The following is a 20995-nucleotide window of genomic DNA, read 5'->3' as shown; positions in this document are numbered from 1 at the left end:
CAGTTGTTAGGTGCCAGAGACAACCACAGCACACACACACACGTGTGCACACACACACACACACACAATCACAGGGTCTCAGGGTCTATGATCTTCAGGGCCACCACCAACTACAATGACAGCTGTATACCACATCATGCATAGTCCTGGCATCATTTTGTTCTTGCCTGGGTGGGAGCCACTGCAAAATTCAACACAGTGGTCTACAAGATGCCCATATAGCCTTCCCACTTTCCTTCCCCCTTAATGCCACTGTGTCTTTAGGAACGTGTTGTCCTTTCCTGATACCTGGCAAAGAATTCACTTCATTCGGTGAGCTAAAAGCAGCTGGCCTCCTGTAGCAACCTGCTTGGCATAAGCCTCGAGTCTATGATGAAGGATGTGAGAAGAAGGCAGCCTCGGTCCTGTGCTGTCATTCAGCACATCTGTTGAGCACCGACCATGGATCCAGCCCAGGGGCCAGAAACACATAGTCACCATTACACCAGGAGATAGTGGGAGAAAAGCCTCAGAATGTCAGTCTCTACTGTTTACCAAATGAGGAAACCGAGGGCCAGGATGAGCAGGTACCAGAGCTCAGGGCTCCCGACTCCCAGCTTTGAGCTTATGCCACGGGCTCTCCAGGAAGGAGGTCTCCACACGCCCACACTGCAGAAGGGAGCCTCTCTCTCCGTGAGAGGAGGCACGGATCTCCCCACTCCCACCTCGATTTCCTTCCTGGTCCTGACATTGATCTCAGCCAGAGGATCCCTTTCTAGAGGGTGGAATTCGAGGCTTCCAGCACATGCCAAGGCCGAGGTGGCCCTCCTCGCCATAAAGGGCAATGTGGTAGAGGTGGAAGAAAGGGATTTTCGGGTGTGTTTGTCCTCAGATCAGCCCCTCTCCATTTCCGCCAGCAAACAAAGGGAAAAGCCGCCACCACCATCACCACCCAGCCCACACGCAGGGGGCCCACTAGGAACAATACCCCTGGAGTCAGCACTGCTTAACAGAATGCAGTGTGCGCTCCACCCTCAGCTTTGCAAGGGCTCAGCTCCTCCCAGGGTTCAGTCCAGAATAAACCCCAGCCAGGGGAAAGGGAACCTGCCCAAAAAGTCTCCTAAGCATGGGTCTCCTGGGGCAATGGAAGCTCCACTTCCACTGGAGACACTTCATGTCCGTCTGAGTGTTTGGGATGGAGAACAATAATGATGAATTTAGGAAAGAAAATTTTCAAGCCAAAATTTTAATTTAACGAATAAACTTCTGCTCTGACAACCCTGAAGAACAGAAAGATTTCTATGCCGGACCATTCCCGAAGAACCCATGTCACCCACTTGTGGCCACCTCTGGTGATGAAGATGAGAGCTAGTTTGATGTCATCAGCAATCTTTGACTCTTAAATGCGAGCGCTCGGGTTTTGGGGATGCCTTCTCCATCCACTTTCTGCTTTCACAGAGCTTCAACTGCAGCTGTGCAGGAGCTGGACACGCGGGCTATGCCCTGCACTTCTGGCCATGCTCTGGACAGGCAGGTGGAGCCAGGCTTCCCTTCCTAACCCAGGGGCCTCTGGGGCTCCCAGCTTCTCTCTACTTACCTTTCCTTCCCCTGTGCCAAGTCTGCCACTGCCACCCCTTTCTGAATTGCCCCAGTCAGCCTGACTCTCTCCACAAGTCCCCTCTGCAGGGTCCCCTCCCTTTACAGGTCTTCCCCAGGCCCCCGGGTGGGGATGGCGGGGGGACGCATGGAGCGTCCCCTCCTGCATGGCCCATAAGCACCTAACCCCTGGACTTTCTGGCAGAAGACACAAGAGGACAGAGAGCCCTCCCCAGGAAAGAGCTGGGCAAGCACACCTCTCCAAGAGAGCAGGAAAGAAATGCATTTGCTAAAGCCCAATTATACAGCCACTATTAAAACGCGGCAGTTTTGCCTCTGGAACCATTTAGAACCAAATATGTCAGTAACCTTCCTTGTCAGAAACATCTGTCCAGGGGAAATGCAAGGGCATCCCACAAGCAGGGGAGCTCTCAGAGTCCGCCAGGAACCAACGTTTCCCCCAGTGACGCCCCGTCGCCGCTGGGGACACCCACCTATTTGTTCGATGAGGTTCCTCCAGGAGTCGGAGGGAATGGGGTGGATCATCTGCAGGGCCTCGGTGAGCGTGGTGGGGCTGTCGAGGGCCGGGCACTCCTCGGGTGTGGCCTCATTTCCCAGGGTGGAGGACGACTCGCTGCCAGAGAGAGAGGAGAGGCAGGAGCCGGTTATTTTTAAGCAACGACACACCTCTGCCAGCTCGCGAGAGGCGTCCGCACAGGCGGCCCTGGCCAGATGGACCCTGACCAGGATGTCCAGGCCGAGCGGCCGCCGCCGCTCCCTGCCACGCAGGCCCCACAGGCCCTTTTTGTCACCGCATCAGGGCGCGACCGGGTAATTCATTCCCACACCAGCCCACCCAAACCTTCATGTTTTCGGAGCTCGCGGGCAGGCGTCGGAAACTTGGCGCGTCCTGCCCGCTTCGCGGCGCCGCCCCGCCGCCCGGACGGGTCCAGCGGCCAGGGGCCCTGCGCTCGCTGCGCACCCCGCGCCGCTCGCTGTCACACGGCCCCCGGCCCCCTTTGGGTAGCGATCCTCCAGTCCCAGGGCCACGCGGCGCGGAGAGGGGCCACCGAACGGGACGCGTGCGCCCAGGGCGCCCGAGAGAGGGCGCGAGAGGCGGTCCGGGGCAGGGACAGGGGTGTCGGCGGTCCGGCTGGGGAGCATCCCCCGACCTCAGGCGGCGTGCGGGCACGATGGGGGCCGCGGGAGGAGTGAGGGGCTGCGGGGCCCGCAGGGCGGGGGGCGCGGGACAGGCAGTTCGGGTAGGCGTCCCCGACCAGGGACGCAAGCTGGGGCCACAGGCGCGCAGTGGTGGCGCGCAGGGGTCGGGACGGCCGCTCGTCCTCACCTGCCAGGGAGGTGTCCCGCCGCTGAGTCGCGCGCATCGCTCTCCGAGGTGGAGCTGTCGTGGTCCACGGCGCAGGCGGCGCTGAAGGCTGCGGCCAGCAGCTCCATGGGGGCCGGCAGCCAGCCAGGCTCTGGGGCCGGGTCGGGGACCGCGCTGGGGGCCCGGAGCCGGGCGGGGGGCGACGAGCGGGCTCCGGAGCAGGGTCGCAGCGCGCTTAGCTGGAGCCGGAGCTGCCGCTGCCGCCGCCGCTGCCAAGAGCTCCAGTAGGCGCCCCGGCGCGCGCCTGGAGGCTCCCGGGGTTGCCACGGCAACGGGGGAGGCGGGTGGGGCGCGCGCGGCGGGGGCGAGGCCCGGCGGCAGCCGGGCGGGGGAGCCTGGCCTTGGGCGCGACCCAGGGCCCGTGGACGCCGACTGCTGCCCGGGACCGCCGACCAGGTCCGCGCCTCCCTCCTCTGCCGCGGCTCTGCCCCGGCAGGGGAGACGAGGAGGGCAGGATGGGTGGGGGCCGGCGAGCTGCGCCTTCGTCTTCCCGCCCCCTCCTCGCCGTCTGGCCACATCCCGCCAGCTCACGGGGCGAACTTGGAAGGTAGGGGCGAGGTGACCCTCTGCCCGGCGCGCCCTCGAACTTCCGTCTTGCCCACCCCGCGCATCCTATGAGGTCCTTCACAGGGACCCGCCCGGAGACCCCCGCCTCTGTCGCTCCGGGCCCAGCCTCGAGGGACCCTCGAGGATATCCGCTCCTGATCTGACTATGGAGAGGGGGCCAGCGCGGAAGCCTCTCCCGGACGAGTCTGGCTGACCCCGGCTACCCCGAGGCCCTAGCAGCACGGAGTGGGTATAGGGGAGGGAGTGGAGGAGAAACAAAGTGCCCCCAAGCCTCCACTCGGTTTCCCTGCCCGGTCACAATGACGTTCGGAATCTGCACCTTTGTGTTAGCTAGTTCAACTCGCTTCCGGATACAGAGAGCAAGCAAAAATGGGAAACTGGAGTCGAGGGGAGTGTGAGTGGTCCCGTGTGACTTGGAAATCTAGACGGACAACTCCAAAATCCGACTCCAAGTCCAGTAAGAGAACTGGAGCCCTGCCCGGTGGCCTTCTCTGAGGGCAGCCCCTCCGCTCCCTGCTCCCCTGGGCGGTGCCGGGTGCCGGGTGCCGGGACGGCGGCCTGTCTCTGCGGGCCAGAGCCAGTTCCCGCTCTTCGGAGGGTACCTGGCGGGGTGGGTTGTGCAGACCAAAGTCGAAAATCTTCTCGGCACCTTCCCCTGCACAGTCTACCCACGGGGCATTTGTTTAAATTAACAAATTCCTCGTTTTTCGATGCAAATACTCCTGCTGCGAGGGGTTCACTTACTAGTTAGTAGGTTGGCTTTAATGCGTTCCTTAGCCAGTCGTCTAGAGCGCGGCAATTGTAAAGGGAGAGTTGGAGTGGAAAAGGAGAGAAAGCAGCTTAGAAAGGGGCCTTTTTGCCAAGAGGGGAACTCCCTTTACCAGACTTCAGCTGGCGACGCCGGCGGTCCTACGCATTCCATCGGTGCTCAGGTTGACGCAAACCAGTTCCTAAAGCTGCCTCTTAGCCCTCGTTCCCCTCGAGCGGCCAGAACGGACAGGTCTGATCTCCTCTTGCCCTTAAGGCCTCATATTATTTGTGTGACAACCGTCAGGTCTTCTGTCTTTCCAACCCAAGCCACTCCTTTCTTGACTCATTCTGCGTATCTCCGGACAGCCCTCTCTTGAGCCCTACATTTTCATCTGTTCACTGGCAGTCTTCACCTGGATGTCTGCTAAACACTCACATCCCCACCACCACCAGCAGCCAACCAGGAGGCCAGGCAGAACGTGAGGGACAGCCGCTCCTGTACCTCCTGTCACCCCACATGTCAATGCCTCACTGAGCCCCCGGGATCCCCAAAAGCTTTCAAAGCTGTCCCCTCCTTGGTATTTAGACCTCTCCTTCCCTCTGTCCATCCTTCCCTCTGTCCATCCTTCCCTCTGTCCATCCTTCTCTCTGTCTCCTTTTTAACCTATGGGTCGGCTTTTGTCCCTCCCCTGCTTGAAAACCTCTGTTGGAGTCCCATCCCCTGTGGGCGAAGGCCACCTTCTGCCTCTGTAATGGGCTCTTTACCAGGTGTCCCACTCCTTGCCATCTTCCTTGGCTAGAACTGCCCACCTTACCCCCCAAATCCTCACCGTTACTGGTTGAGGCTCCTGGAGCATCCCCACCAGGCCCTTAACCCTGTATAACCAGCGGCATTGCCTGGCACTGTAATTCCCTGTGAAGAGGGCCATCCTTACACTAAGACATGGGCTCCTCTAGGGTGGGCACCCTGGTGTCCCACTCATCTTTCATCGGGGTCCAAGGAGGTGCACTGGCTGGGCAGTCACTAGGACCTGCTGCTCTGCATGGTTTCACCGCCCTTGAAATTCGACGTAACACTAAGTGGAAGCTGTCACTTTCACACTTGGTTGCACTGAGGAGAAAAGACTCATTTTTTTAAAAAATCAGAAGATATTCAAGTGAATTACATGTATTAAGATGAGTATAATAAAACCTTCCAATTGAAAAATAAGCTAAAAATACCCTTCTAATTATGAAATCAGTTTAGAAAGTCACTGCGTTCTGAAGGCATATAACCCTAAGCTAAATTCCCCATGTTCTATTTTCAATCCTACTTAGTGCTTACTGGGCAGGCTATGATTAAAATCTCCATTTAACTGACATTTTGCCCTAAATCTTTCACAAAATAAAGTAGAGGGAAATATTTCAAATATTTATACTTGATTAGTCCATCGTTGGTGCTCTGTAAGCATTTGTTAAGGAATTAATGATATGTTTTAAAAAACATATAGTTATTTTATATATTTTATCTAAAAAAATATTTAGTTATTTTATATATTTTATCTAAAGATTTTCAAATATTTATACTTGATTAGTCCATCGTGCTCTGTAAGCATTTGTTAAGGAATTAATGATATGTTTTAAAAAATATTTAGTTATTTTATATATTTTATCTAAAAAAATTTAGTTATTTTATATATTTTATCTAAAGATTCTTTATTTCTTCCTTTGGGTTATAAAAGGTAAATATTGGAAACAAAGTGGATTCTTATTTATGTAGCAATCTCAGCCTTCAGGTGTTCTCATTTATGTTTATAAAATGTTACTTTATTCTGAGGGAGAATTGCTAGAAGCAGAAGGAAGCTTAGAAATGATCTGGTCCAACTCTTCTTTTACAGAAAAAGAAGCAGAACCAGAGGGTTAAAATGACAAGCCCAAGATAACAAAACTGGCTAATGGCAAATTTTGGAAGCATGTGCTAGTAAGTCAAGACTACCTTGTGTGGATTAAGGAACTGCAAGTTTCTGTTTTCTTATTCTAAATATTTTTAGGGTCATATGGTATGCCACCAGATTATTACAGGTTAAAACACATCTGTATTCTTAAATCTAGTAGGAAAATGACTTTGTAGTGAGACGGTAATCCTCAAATATACATTTTAAAACTTCTAGAAACAGGTGCTTGATAACTTTTAATTAACTATAGCTTTTAAATCCATAAACACAGTTTATTTTTGTCACTCTTAAGAGACTTTTTCAGTTGCTTTGAAAATCAACACATTTAAACCAGAGGGGCAGCACCAACAGTCAGTCCCCAGAAGGCTACAGGCTTGAGGCTAAATGGACCCCCCAGATCCAGGTGAAAGTTAGGAAAAGGACAAGATGTAGCCTCTCTCACTGCAGCTCCAAGAGAAACCATACTCAGTGGATAAAAAGACTTCCCCACGAGGAGACTCTCCGAATTTAGATTCTTCTGTTGTGTGGTTAGAAGTATTTTACTGGTGAGGTGGAGGGGGAGGTCTTTCCTTACTTATTCTCAGAAGGATAATTTGTAAATGTGGGATTGTAACACGTTACAGAAATAAGTTTAAAACACAATCAATTTATCCCTGTTGAGTAAAGAATTAATCTTACCCAAAGAGAGGTCTGACCTTTTCCTTGGGCTGCCGGGAGGTGACCTCTAAGCCATTGGAATGTCTGATAAGAGTGTCTTTGCTTACCTGGGGGCTGGGGCCACATCAGATAAGGTGGAGACTTTGGGCCACGTGACAGTAGCTCAACCTCCAGAGGGGCTAAAGACTGAGGTCAGCCATCTGGGTGGCCAACCAGTTTACCTGATGGAGCCCCAATAAAAACTCTGAGCACCCAGGCTCAGATGAGCTTCCTGGTTGGCAATATTGTCATACGTTGTTACCCGGGAATGTTAGCTCTGTCCACAGTTTCATAGGGACAAGGCAACTGGAAGTTCCGAGTGGAGCCTTTCTGGATTCTGTCCTATGCATCTCTACCCTTGTCTGATTTAAAACTGTAGCCTTTCACTGTAATAAGCCATAACCATCAGTAACAGCTCTGAATCCTTCTCATGAATCTTTGAACTGAGGGTGGTCTTGGGGGTTGTACCCTAACTTTGCAAGCCTTGAATCTGGTTTAGAGTACAGTGACCACGTTCCTCTTACAGCCTTCCTTTCCTTGGTCTCTTTTTCTCTCTGTCAGTCTGCCCCGTACGCCGCTGCCAGGTTAGTTTCTCTCAAGCACATCTGTTTCCGCACGTCTGTTGTTTTCAGTGACTCCCCAGTACCTTGCTGGTACTTCATTGCTAATGGAGTTAATGTGCAGCCTGGACTCGGGCTGCCCGGTTGGGAGCTGGGTCACCCTGAGAGCTCCCATGGCCCTGCCTTTGCTCTGTTAGCTCTGCCCTGTTATCACCCACTTGCATGGTTTCTCTTCCCAGTGACCTGAGATTTGGGGGTGGGGCAGCTCTGAAGATGTCATTTATTTCTGCTTCCCCAGCATCCAGCCCAGCCAGGAGGCATCGGGAAATAGTCAGTGAATAAGTAAATACGGGGAAGTTGGTAGGTGTTACGTGGACATGTCCTTGGTTTCATTCTTTCTTCTACAGTTACTGAGTCTAGCACTAGCCCTCCCTTGGTGTTACATCTTGGCCTTCTTGGGTTAGAAGGTAATTCTTTCATTGCCCTCTTTGGGAACTAGCAGGTTTCTGGGGTTGGTGCCTTAAGCGTGGGGGAGGTAACTGACCTGCTGTGGTGAGTCAAAAAGCCCATTAAAACTGGATTCGTTGTTTTGGTGAAGTGAGGAGCGTTTTGTTTTTGTTTTGTTCTTTTTAGACGTGGTCGCTATGGTGGACAGTTGTTATAGTTTTGGTTAAATAGGGAAAAGCCCAGAGGGATGAAGAGATGCGTACAAATCTTTGTCTGATTTAAGAAGATATGTGAGTGTTGGACAGGTGTCAGTGATCATGGGAAGTAGGCATCGCGGTCCGAGGGCTTAGCTGCCCAAGCTTCGATAGTGCTCCGCTGAATACATTTTCAGAATCAAAAATAGGCAGCCAAGCTTTGCTCCACTTCCAGGCGTGAGAGGCAGCCTGGATGATGTTGTTTGGCTAGTGAAATGTCGGAATTTCCAAAGCAATTTGATGGTTCATGTGTCCTTAGTACTGTCCTTAAAAGGTTGAGACAAATGGTGGCCGTATCGTCAATTATGACATGCAGACAGTTGTATGGCCTGGATAGAAATGTATTTCTCAAAACAGGCTCCCCAAAATAACTCATGGATAAAACACTATCATGTTGTGTGTTTGTCTGAAACTGCGGAAAATGAGAGCGGGCCTGGGATGTGGGTTTCTCTGGAACGTTCCTAACCAAGGAGCTGGGGGCACATACAGCCTGAGGATGTTGGCTATGGGTGATGTCATATACTTTTGACCAATAGGAGCATTTCTGAAATAAGGGGGACCTAAGAGAAAATACTGCTATTTCCAAAATATGTTGAGGATGAAATTTGGAGAAAATGAGATTAGGAGTTGCCTTGGTACATTCCTAATCTAATAATTTACATTTTAAGTTGTGGCCATTAGGGTTTATACACTCTTAGTTGGAACTCAAACTGTAAAGGCATTGATAGCCCTCTTGCTTCCACTCAAACATTTATTCATTTTAAATCACCTTACAAACTATATAGCTAGATCTAATTTAGTGCTATATTAATTAGAGCATTTTGTAAACTATAGTATACTATACAAATAGAAAGTGATATTATTATTATTTAGGAAGCCTACATTAAACGCTAAAATACATTCGCTATTGTAATGGAGAATGCATTGCCTTAACTATTAACCAAATGTAGCAAAACTATTTAAGATATGAAACAAGAAAGAAAAATATGTCCATTCATAAATAAAATATACTTGAAGGAAAAGCATGCAGTTAACAAAATTAATAACTAGACGTTGTTCACACATTGTTCTTTGAAAATTGCGAACAGTTGGATTTTAGAGAAATATTTTCCTTAACAAGAAGTACGTAGCATGACAACTTTTCATTTCCTACCGAAGCAAACCACCTCGCCCTTAACATCCAGTAGAAAGAATGTTTTGTGTTGAGTCACCAGGACTAAATGTTCAGGGATTTAGAGTCTCATAAAAAGACCCATATGTCTTTGGTAGAGACTGGTCACTTTATGACAAGAGCTGTTAGGAGCACAAAGGAGGTGTCCCACCAGACAAAGTGCCTGGTTCCAGGTCCTTGACTGCCTGTCATCATGTTGATGAAAATGCCTTTCTTCCCAGGAATTCAAAGCTTTTGACTACTGTTGGGTATTTTGGAAGGCTCTAAAATAAGGGAACTGGTGACCACAGTGTACAACAAACAAATGAGTGTTATAATAAAGAGAAAGCACGATATTTCAAAAGCACAGCAGATACACGGCAATCAAAGAGTTTAAAAAATGATCAGCCAGTGTTAGCCAAGGCTTGGAAGCTGTCGTTTGCCTCTGGAGGTGGGAGTGTGAATTGGTGCCACCTTTCTAGAGGGCACTCTGACACCCTTATCATAAATCTGCACATGTTCATACTCTTTGGCAAAGAGATTCTAATTCTAGGAATGTATCCTAATGAACTGTAAGAATCCATGTGAAAAATTAGCTACAAAAATATTTATTACAGTGTTATTTATAACAGTGAAATATTCGGAGTAGCCTAAAAGTCCAATAATAGGAAATTGACTGTTTAAATTATGACATGTCTCTAAAATGGAATATCACTAAAATGATTTAGAAAATCTTTAATAATCTGGAAAGATGCCCATAATATATTGACTAGAAAAGCAGATTCCCAAACTGGATGGTAGCACGATCTTATTTTGTTTGTAAATAGAGTTATATATATGGACTTCCAAGCATACAGATGTATTTGAAAAGGACTGGAAGAATGATCACCAAAAACATTTCACAGTACTTGTGGTTGATTGGTCAGATTCTGAGGGAATTTTCATCTCTTTACTCATATGTGTTTAACAAAAAAAATTTTTTTTTGCAATAAATGTGTCACTTATGTAATAAGGGGAAAAAAGTTACTTAAAAAAAATCAATCCCTTAATGCGCATACATCTAGAACATGAGTTTAAAGTGTTCACATAGCCATAGGGAATCCTGATGAATTTGAACAAGGGGGCTTATCTATTTTGTGTTCTCTGGATTTACTTGGGGGAAAACACCTCAATTCATTACATAAACCTAACTTTTAAAAAGCTCTTCAGTTTCCAAAGAAGCACAAATTCAAATTTTGCAGTAGATTACTTCCTGACAATCTCTAAAATTAAAGCACTTACCTGATATTCTAATCTGCCTGGTTGTAAAAATAGTCCCTTTTCCAGAAATTCCCCTTTTCCTTCCATAAACCCACGTGAACAACTCCTAACCAGAATGCTCTTTCCTTTTCCGTTGAAGTCCTTGTCCCATGGAAGGAGTCATCAAAGAAATGACTGCCTCCCATCAAAGGCAGGTCTCCTAACACCACAAGCCTTTACCTGCCCTCCTGCATGGCTATATCTCACCTGGGCTGGCTCAAATGCCACCTCCTCCATGAAGCCCACCCTGCATCCTATCTCATGGCAGGCTGTATTCGCTCACTTAGGGTCTCCTGTAGCACTTCACCAAGGTTGTGTTTAAGGCGTGATCATATTCTTGGAGAATGAATTCTCTGTCCTCCTGGACTGTTCATGGAGAGAGGACTCAGCCTGATTGATGTCCACCCCCTCACTGTGCCTGCAGAGACCTTGTACATCCTGGAAGACATAGTCACCAAATGGAGGTGGAGTGGAGGAGGCTTGAAAGCACAGTCGTTCTTTTGGTCTCATCCCAGCGCTCGGTAAATTACAGTCATAGAAACATTTACAAACCCTTTCCTTTCACCCACTAAATACAAACTTCCTCTCCTTGCTACTGCCTTAACAGGTGAGTGCACTGTTAGTTGAAGTACCATCCCTTCCCCGGGGGAAATGTCAGTTTACCAGCAAAGAAGTGAAATTTCACTTTTGCTTCTTTACCTATTTACTGTTCACCCCTCCCCTGAGCTGACCGGTTGATGCTTCTTTTCCTAATTTTAAACCCATGTCTCATTTTTTCCACGCAGTGAAGGCTGCATGCTAAATTATTGCTATTTCTAAAGTGTTGCTCAGCCCTTGGAGTAGCTTTTATTTGTCACAGTGTCAGTGGGATCTCGAGGCTTGTTTCTCTGTTAGGCTCAGGGTAAAGAGAAGGTCCTTATTAGTCTCCCTTTTCTTCCTAACCATGAGGGTCTTTTCTAAGGGGTCTCAGAGGAGGGTCTTAAGCTCGCCAGAAATACATTCTTCCCTTTGAAATTAGCATTTGTTCTTTAAAAAGAAAGAGGCTCTAACCTGTCATCAGTTGAGTGTTTTCTGTAAGAAGTGAAGGATTTTTACCAGGAGACAGGAAAGCCTCCTAGACACAGTGAGTCAGGGAAACAATAGAACTGAACTGGAAAATTCCTTCCTGTTGGGAGCATCTGAGAATACATGGTGTCCCTTCCATAACCTAAGGCCTTCGTTTCAGCACTTCACATGTTGTGAATCTCCACCAGCTGCGTGCGGGTCTTAAAGATGGAGTGCTCTAAATTTTCTGTGATGACCGAATTGAAAATCTTCAGGACAAACAGGCACTTATGCATTGCTGATGAGAGAGCAGAACTGTCCAACCTCATATGGAAGGGAATTTGACCCTAACTCACAGAACCACATGTGTGCAATGGACTGTTTGTGTCCCCCGCAAATTCGTATGCTGAAATCCTAACCCCCCAAGGTGCCGGAAGTGGGGCTTTTGGAAGATGATTAGGTCAGGAGGGTGGAGTCCTCATCAATGAGATTAGTGCCCTTATAAAAGAGACCCCAGAGAGATCCCTCGTCTTGGTCTTGGCTTTCCCAGCCTCCAGAACTGTGAGAAATAAGTGTTTGCTGTTCACAAGCCACCCAGTCTATGCTATTTTGTTAGAGTGGCCCCGTCGGACTGAAACAACACGCGTTTCCCCTTTGACCCAGCATTTCCATTTCTCAGAATTACCCAGAAGACACGCCCTGAAATACAAAATAAGATGTGCAGAAGGTCATTCTTCATGACATTATGTTTTAGAGCAAAATATTGGAAACAACCTACATAGCCATCCAAAGAAGATTGGTTGACCACACCATGGTATAGTCACCCCGACGAAGTCCTACGTAGCAGAATCGAGAATGAGGAAGGCGTTTCTGAACCGGTAGGGAGTGATTTCCAGTGCTGCGTGAAAGAAGCAAGGTGTGGAAGAGCACATGCAGTCTGTGAACTAAAGAAGAGGAAGTCATACAATTACACACCCCACCCCACCCCATCCCAAACGAGATACACGGGAAGGAAAGAAGAGAAACCAGTAAAGATGGTTATTTCCAGAGCTGGGGTAGAGAGTAAGACCTTTCTGAGTGTACTTTTTATATAGTTTTGAATATATAACCATGTAGATGTTTTACATATTCAAATAATTTTTAAAAATATAAAAGTATGGGGGGGAAATCAAACCCTAGAATTGAAAATAAACTGAAACAAATGAACTTAAGTAATTATCAAGTTGGTAATATAACAACACAAAAAAATTCAAGTAACTTTTTAATGTAGTGCTCTGTCTTTGTGCCATTACTGAGATCTATTCTAGGACTAAAAAAAGCAAAGACATTTTAAATTTTACTTTGTAGGTGTGGCGGGTTGAATTGTGTCCCCTGAAAAGATATGTTGAGGTCCTAATGCCTCGTACCTTGAATGTGACTTGATTTGGAAATAGGGTCTTTGCAGATGTAATGGCGTTAAGATGATATCATACTGATTAGCCCTAATCCAATAACTGGTGTCTTTATAAGAAGAGGGAAATTTGGACACAGAGACACAGACATACAGACAGGAGAACACTGTGTGAAGACGTTGGCAGAGATTGGAGTGATGCATCTACAAGCTAAGGAACGCCAAGTGTTGCCAACAACCACCAGAATCTAGGAGGGAGGCATGGGACAGGTTCTCCCCTGCAGCTTTCAGAGAGAGCGTGGCCCTGCCTTGATTTTGGACTTCTGGCCTCCAAGACTGTGAGAGAACAAAGTTCTGTTATTCTTAAGCCACCCAGTTTGTGGTAGTTTGTCGCAGTGCTTTAGGAAACTAATATAGTAGATTCGTTATTGGTTATGGTATAGGTAGATTAATTGTGAAATTCTTCTTTGAGTATTTGTAGAATAGAGCATTATCCTATAATACATTGATGTTGAGACCCAAGGGCCTCACTGCTAGAAAAAGGAGATGAAAATATGGAATAGGGAGAGAGAGGAGAAATGCTGTATGTCAGGTTGGAATTGAAGGTGTCCCTATGAACACACATGCATGCACACACACATAAGCACAGACACGTTTCCTCGCTCTGTCCACTGAAAAGTCCTAGAAGCGATGGCCTTCCAGTAGGAAGGAGCACATACAGCCTGAAGATCTTGGTTTCTGAGCACATACAGCCTGAATATCTTGGTTTCTAAGTATCATTCTGCACTAAAACTAGGGCTCCTTGGAGAAATGGTTGACTTCAGGTCTGGGATGTAGAAATTATATAAAGTATCTTCCTGTGTCAGAAAGTAAGGAAATACTCAAGGATATGAAGGAATGTGTCAAAGGGACATAATAGCCATCTTAAAGGGGCTCTTACTGGCCAAATTAGTGACAGTAATGGATTCACCCGACACGTTGAATTCAACAACAACCATCAACCACCATGAATCCGTAGTGAAACTCAGAAACAAAGTAGAACAAAAACAAAGGCGAGTCTTCATCACAGAAGAACATCGACTAATACAAGTGGAGGAGTAACAGAACATTCTCGTTTTACAGTTTCCAGTGTCATGGTTGATACAGGAAGGATCATTAATGGACGTTAAAAGCCACTGAGTGAAAGATTAATAGGAAAGAGGATATTTACATGTTCTCAAACTATCACTTTCCAGATAACCTATTAGTTGCGAAAGGAAAAATGGTACCTTTACTTCGGAGCAGTCTGGCAGCTCCTGAATTAACCTAATGATCAAACTTAGCCTCAGGAATAGCAGGCCAGCTGACATTAGTGCCTCTTGATGGGGTGCAGTTTGAAGTACACACCACCTAGATGCATTCTTGCTAAAAATGTTTAACCTGTTTAACCTGAATGTAACCAAGTGTCTAGCCCTAACTTTCAGTTTAAAGAAACTATAGGGGGTAAAGGAACAGGTTAAAAGTCTGCACAAGGAAGCAGTCAGACACACAAGGGGGGCCATCCTGCCATTGATAAGCCTGGATTTTCACAAAGTCAGTCATGGAAAAAAATGGGGAGACTGTTGAGGTTATAGGAGTCTGAAGAGAGCCTCTGACAAATGCAGTGCTCAGGATTTAATTAGACCTTCATTCACAAATCCCAGCTGTAAAAGACATTTTGTGGGGAATTCCCTGGTGGTCCAGTGGTTAGGACTTGGAGCTTTCACTGCCGTGGCCCAGGGTTCAATCCCTGGTCAGGGAACTGAGATCTCGTAAGCCACTCAGCAGAGCCACCAAAAAAGAAAAAAAGAAAAGAAAAGAAAACAGACATATTGGGGACAGTTGCAAGAAAGTTGAATATAGACTGGCTAGTAGGTAGATTATGGAATGATTGTGAATCTTTTTAGGTGTGATGATGGCATTGTGATCATGTCAAAGAATACTGATTCCTAGAAGCTTTGCACTGGATATTTAGGGGTGAAGTGTTTGATGCCTGCAATTTACTTTCCTATGGTTTAGTGGAAACAGAAGAGGGAGAAAGAGAATACACATATGCAAGGTGTTAATCATTTAGGAGGTCTAGGTTGAGGGTATATCTGTAGGTTAAATTTCTTTCTTTATAAGAAGTTGGGGGAAAGGAAAAGAAGTATTTAGAGAAAGGGCACATTTGGTTTAAAAAACTGTATTAACAATCAATTTTAAATGCAGTCGGATGTAAAGTATAGAATATTGAGTTAGGGATGGTATAAAGGCTGAGGGAATGAGGTGGCCTTTGCCAGTCACCTTGCCAAGCGTGGGAGACCCTCCCGGAATGGGAGCCCCAGGAAGGCAGAGCTTTTGGTCTCCTGTGTCCACTACTGACCCCCTGGTACCCAGAGCAAAGCCTGGACCATCGTACGTGCTCAACAGGCATCTGACACAATGAAGTGTAAGTAGCTCAGTGATAAATACCTTTATCTGATTTCTGATCATTTTTTTAGGATAGACTCTTGGTCAAGATTAAGAAGATTTTTATTGCTTTTCACATATTTCATGAAATTACAAAAGGTCATGCCAGTTTACACCCAACCAGTGTTTCTCTCTGTACCCTTTCCGGTATTCAATATTTGAATTTTAAGCAATGTGTCAATTTGGTACATGAAAAATGAAACCTTGTTCTGTTTCGCATTTTTTTCTTTACTAGTGAAGTTGGTTTTTTGTGTGTGTTTATGATGGTTTTGTATTTTTCTTTTGTGAATAATCTTTTTGAAACTGAGTAATTATTAGTCAAATCCATTTCACCTGCCTTCAGTAATTAAGGTCATTTTAAGACTTGCATGTCTTCCAAATGGCACTTAGCCTAAACAGTGAGATGTTTGCCTGAGTTGTTTTCGAGGAACTTGGAGTCAGCTGCCTCTAGTTTGAGCTGAGCTGAAAGTCAGCCGCATCTGGTTAGAGCTGGGCTGGTTAAGACTGGATAGGACCACTGAACCTCCAACTGGGCACGAGCAAGTGGGTGACCCTTTGACGTCAGAGGACTGAAACCCCCCCCCTCAGATCGTGCTAAGAGCCTCCATTGTTGAACGTGTAGAGGCCTGTAGCTTAGTTACACCTGAGCAGGGTGATGACTGCACCTTTTCCCAATTTCCTTTCCCCACTCTCCCACACTCCCCGTGCTTCCCCTGCTCCCCACATGTGTCGGCCCATGATTCTTCTTTATAAACCCTCTCCTTGCTGCAAACCTCGGAGCCTCAGCGTTTTGGCTTGCTGTGTGTGGGGCGAACCCAGCCTGGTTCAGTAATGCTTTTCTTTTGCTTGTTTTTTTTTTTTAATTAATTAATTTAATTTATTTATTTTTGGCTGCATTGTGTCTTTGTTGCTACGCGTGGGCTTTCTCTAGTTGCGGCCAGCAGGGGCTACTCTTCAGTGCTGTGCGGGGGCTCCTCATTGCGGTGGCCTCTCTTGTTGCAGAGCACGGGCTCTAGGTGCACGGGCTTCAGTAGTTGTGGCTCGCGGGCTCTAGAGCGCAGGCTCAGTAGTTGTGGCTCACGGGATTAGTTGCTCTGCGGCATGTGGGATCTTCCCGGACCAGGGTTCAAACCTGTGTCCCCTGCATTGGCAGGTGGATTCTTAATCACTGCGCCACCAGGGAAGCCCTCTTTTGCTTGTCTTAATTTTAGGGTTTCTATGGTTTTCCAATGGATTTGTAAATTCAGTGAGCTGTGTTGTTTGTATACGTTTTTTAAAAAACGTAGCCTGGGAATTCCCTGTCGGTCCAGTGGTTAGGACTCTTGAGCTCTCAGTGCTGAGGGCCCGGGTTCAATCCCTGGTTGGGGAAATAAGATCCCGCAAGCTGCACAGCACGGCCCCAAAAATTAAACAAACAAATTCATTAATTTAAAAAACGTGGCCCATTCTGTAGGAAAAGAACATTTCTATGATACGTGTGAGTGGAAGTATCAGCGGGGCTGCCGGGGCTGCCGAGGGACGGGCAGTGGGGTTGGCCCTGCAGCCACTCTCCCCTGACACGCCACCCCGGGATTCCTGGCTCCACTTTCCTACTGGGGTGTGGGGCAGGGTGTAAGGAGATGAGGGTCTGGGGGAGCAGAGGAAGGCCTGGCTAGAAGAGCTGTATTCCGATTTTGCAGAAAGGACAACCAAGGGGGCAGGACCTCTCTCCATGGACGCGTGCTGTTCCACGGCCAGCAGGGCAAGGAGAGGGTCAGGGGAGGCTCTTAGTCCTGACAGTTGCTGTGACCTCAGGTTACTTCCAGGAGGTCCCCTCACCACTGCCTATCCCCCTGCCCTCCTCTGAGACAGTTTGTTCTGAAACTGTCACCATCAAAACCAGACTTGCCTTGTCTGCTGGTTCAGTCAGTTTCACCAACAGATGATTGATTTCACCACGTGCTTCAGAAAAAAAGGAGGAACAGCTGACAAACGTGTATCCGCTGCCAAGTGTCCAGTAATTGATTCCACGAGTGAGTACTGAGCATCCACACTCTACGCCCCTGCAGAGACCAGGCCGCCACACCCGCCGGAGCGTCCAACACGCAGCTGCTCGTTATTGACTTCATTTTTATTTATTTATTTATTTATTTTTACAAATTACTTGCTATTTATTTCTTTGCAGAGTTAGGCCAAAATACATTGATTTTAAAAATTGTTATCTATATTCTTTCTGTAGAATAGATGGAGCATTAAATATATTTGTTTTTATTTTTACATCTTTATTGGAGTATAATTGCTTTACAATGGTGTGTTAGTTTCTGCTTTATAACAAAGTGAATCAGTTATACATATACTTATGTTCCCATATCTCTTCCCTCTGTGTCTCCCTCCCTCCCACCCTCCCTATCCCACCCCTCTAGGTGGTCACAAAGCACCGAGCTGATCTCCCTCTGCTATGCGGCTGCTTCCCACTAGCTAGCTATTTTACGTTTGGTAGTGTATATATGTCCATGCCTCTCTCTCACTTTGTCACAGCTTACCCTTCCCCATCCCTGTATCCTCAAGTCCATTCTCTATTAGGTCTGTGTCTTTATTCCTGTCTTACCCCTAGGTTCTTCATGACATTTTTTTTCTTAGATTCCATGTATATGTGTTAGCAACAAGACCAAAAGACAACCCTCAGAATGGGGGAAAATATTTGCAAATGAAGCAACTGACAAAGGATTAATCTCCAAAATCTACAAGCAGCTCATGCAGCTCAATAACAAAAAACAAACAACCCAATCCAAAAATGGGCAGAAGACCTAAAGAGACATTTCTCCAAAGAAGATATACAGACTGCCAACAAACACATGAAAGAATGCCCAACATCATTAATCATTAGAGAAATGCAAATCAAAACTACAATGAGATATCATCTCACACCAGTCAGAATGGTCAGCATCAAAAACTCTACAAACAATAAATGCTGGAGAGGATATGGAGAAAAGGGAACACTCTTGCACTGCTGGTGGGAATGTAAATTGATACAGCCACTGTGGAGAACAGTATGGAGATTCCTTAAAAAACTACAAATAGAACTACCATACGACCTAGCAATGCCACTACTGGGCATATACCCTGAGAAAACCATAATTCAAAAAGAGTCATGTACCAAAATGTTCATTGCAGCTCTATTTACAATAGCCAGTACATGGAAGCAACCTAAGTGTCCACTGACAGATGAATGGATAAAGAAGATGTGGCACATATATACAATGGAATATTACTCAGCCATAAAAAGAAACGAAATTGAGTTATTTGTAGTGAGGTGGATGGACCTAGAGTCTGTCATACAGAGTGAAGTAAGTCAGAAAGAGAAAAACAAATACTGTATGTTATTGACTTTAAATGGTCATTATGTGCAAGCCCCAAAACGACAGACAACACCATGCTGATAATATTACACTGATGGTTTCCAAAAAGATGCTCGTTGAGGGCCCATTATTTCATCTATAGTTGCTGAAGGATTTATTTTATTGACTTACCCATCATAGAGGCCTAGTAAATACTTCTTGAAAACTTACTGGATAAATGGTACACTTAAAGTTGTAAACAGATTTTCTTTGTTTAAAAGTTATCTTAATTATGGGAATGGAAGAATTTCTTTAAGAATCTGATAACTTTAAGGGGAAATTTCAATTAAGACTTGGCATCTTTATTTTTCTTTTTTCAAGGAGGCCGGGTTTTAATATGGGGTATCCTAGGTCAGATTCCCTTGAGATAAAGATTCAAGTGCACATGACTCCTTAAGGAGGAGCTCCCAGGAGAAACGAGTGAGGGAGTGGAGAAGCAGGACAGGGAGAAGAAATGCCAAGCAGAGGGTTTCAGGCAGAGTCCCAGTCTCAGCTGCCCCCACAGGGGTGTGGGACGTTAACTGCCCCTCGGTCACAAGGAAGCTGGAATTTTATACTGTGGTGTCAGTCATTGCCTGAGGGCTGTGAGGGCCCTGTGTGTGTGTGTGTGTGTGTGTGTGTGTGTGTGTGTGTGTGTGTAGTGTCCCATGTGGCAGGGGAACAGGAGGAAGGCAGATGGGGTCAGAGGGATATGATGCCAAGCATTCTGCCCAGCATATTGTATATATGGGTAGACTTTACCTTCTAGCGCAGTTTATAGAATGTTCCCAATGTATTAGTTATCTATTGCCGTGTAACAAATGGCCCCATGACTTTGCAGCTTACAGCAACATTTATTCTCTCCTGGGCCAGGAAGCACATATTTCTTTCACGGGGATGCGGTCCAGCTGCTGCCATGTGGGCCTTTCTTGGGCTACCCAGTGTCCTCATGACATGGAAGCTGGTTTCCCCAGAGTGAGTGATCCACAAGAGGGAGAGACTAATGCCTGCTGCCTTTTATGACCTTGACTCTAATTCACATGCCTTTAAGCCTTCCTATCAGTTAGAAGTGGTCATGAAGTCCAGCCCACACTCAATAGGAGGCCATGAATACTGGGCAGTGGGGTCACTGGGTGTCTTGGAGGAGGAATACCCCACATTCCTTCAGCTTTTTGCCAGAAAATTCTGAGGACAACCAGTGTCGCTGTCCCATTGTGTGTTTGACACTCGCCAAAGCAAAGACTGCAAAGTGAACAAAGACACTGGGTCCTTTCTGCCGAAGCTGCTGTCCCTTTAGCCCTCTCTGGTTGACCAGGAGTTACCCTCCGGCAGCACGGGGTTTTCCACGCGTGCATCATCCCAGGCACTTCCTGTGGCCCTCTTTAGATGTAGCAGACTCTGTAAAATGAATTACCTGTGATTTGCTGTTCCGCCTTGAACCCAAATCCAGCATCTCATCTCCTTGGCTCACACACAGGTTCTTACATGTCTCCCCAGGCCAGGTGTGATGGCCTTGTCTTGGCTGGCATGTGACTTTGCAACCTGGAAAGACCTGACTCCCGGCATAGTAATTAAACTTGGCCGAAATAGAGCATGTGATTATCCTACAGTGTGGAGTCAAGATCTTAATCTGGAGGTTTTATAGTTGCATGGCTGGCAGTGTCAGGATTTAGGAGACAGGCAGTGCCAGTTACCCACATCAGAGAGGAGAAAAGCAAAGGGGGAGTTCTGACACTCCCTTCCAGGGCGCTGCGTGCTGCCTGCCCTTGGTGCCACCAGGGTGCCGAGGGCCACATCACTTGCTCTTTTCTCTCTCTAGCCGGCGCACCCCGCCCGTCACCCCCCAATTCCCTTACGTGCAGTGGAAATCCCCATACATTGTTTATAGGCGAAAGAAGTCATTTCTCCCATGGATTCTTTTTTTTTTTTTTTTTTTTTTTTGCGGTACGCGGACCTCTCACTGTTGTGGCCTCTCCCGTTGCGGAGCACAGGCTCCGGACGCGCAGGCTCAGTGGCCATGGCTCACGGGCACAGTCACTCCGCGGCATGTGGGATCTTCCCAGACCAGAACACGAACCCGTGTCCCCTGCATCGGCAGGCGGACTCTCAACCACTGCGCC

At 47.1% G+C, this 20995-nt stretch overlaps 1 protein-coding gene across 3 annotated transcripts in view; it reads right to left on the bottom strand.

Moving 5' to 3' along the window:
- NGEF (neuronal guanine nucleotide exchange factor) overlaps positions 1–20995 on the bottom strand; it is a gene marked incomplete at its 5' end in the record, with an annotated part of 76101 nt that overhangs the window by 36847 nt on the left and 18259 nt on the right. Inside the window, 2 exons of one of the 3 annotated variants that reach the window (XM_082658370.1) lie at positions 2070–2209; positions 2924–3040. In XM_082658370.1, coding sequence (XP_082514496.1) covers positions 2070–2209; positions 2924–3030 — 247 coding nt within the window. Of the gene's footprint in view, positions 1–2069; positions 2210–2437; positions 2556–2923; positions 3041–20995 lie in introns of those variants that run through there. The other 2 variants (XM_082658371.1, XM_082658369.1) reach the window with 2 other exon arrangements.

This window comes from Grampus griseus (genome assembly GCF_964374135.1).
Source record: "Grampus griseus genome assembly, chromosome: 7".
In the NCBI taxonomy this organism is placed as follows: domain Eukaryota; kingdom Metazoa; phylum Chordata; class Mammalia; order Artiodactyla; family Delphinidae; genus Grampus; species Grampus griseus.
Note: the sequence above shows the minus strand (reverse complement) of the source record. Positions and strands in the feature narration are given on the sequence as shown.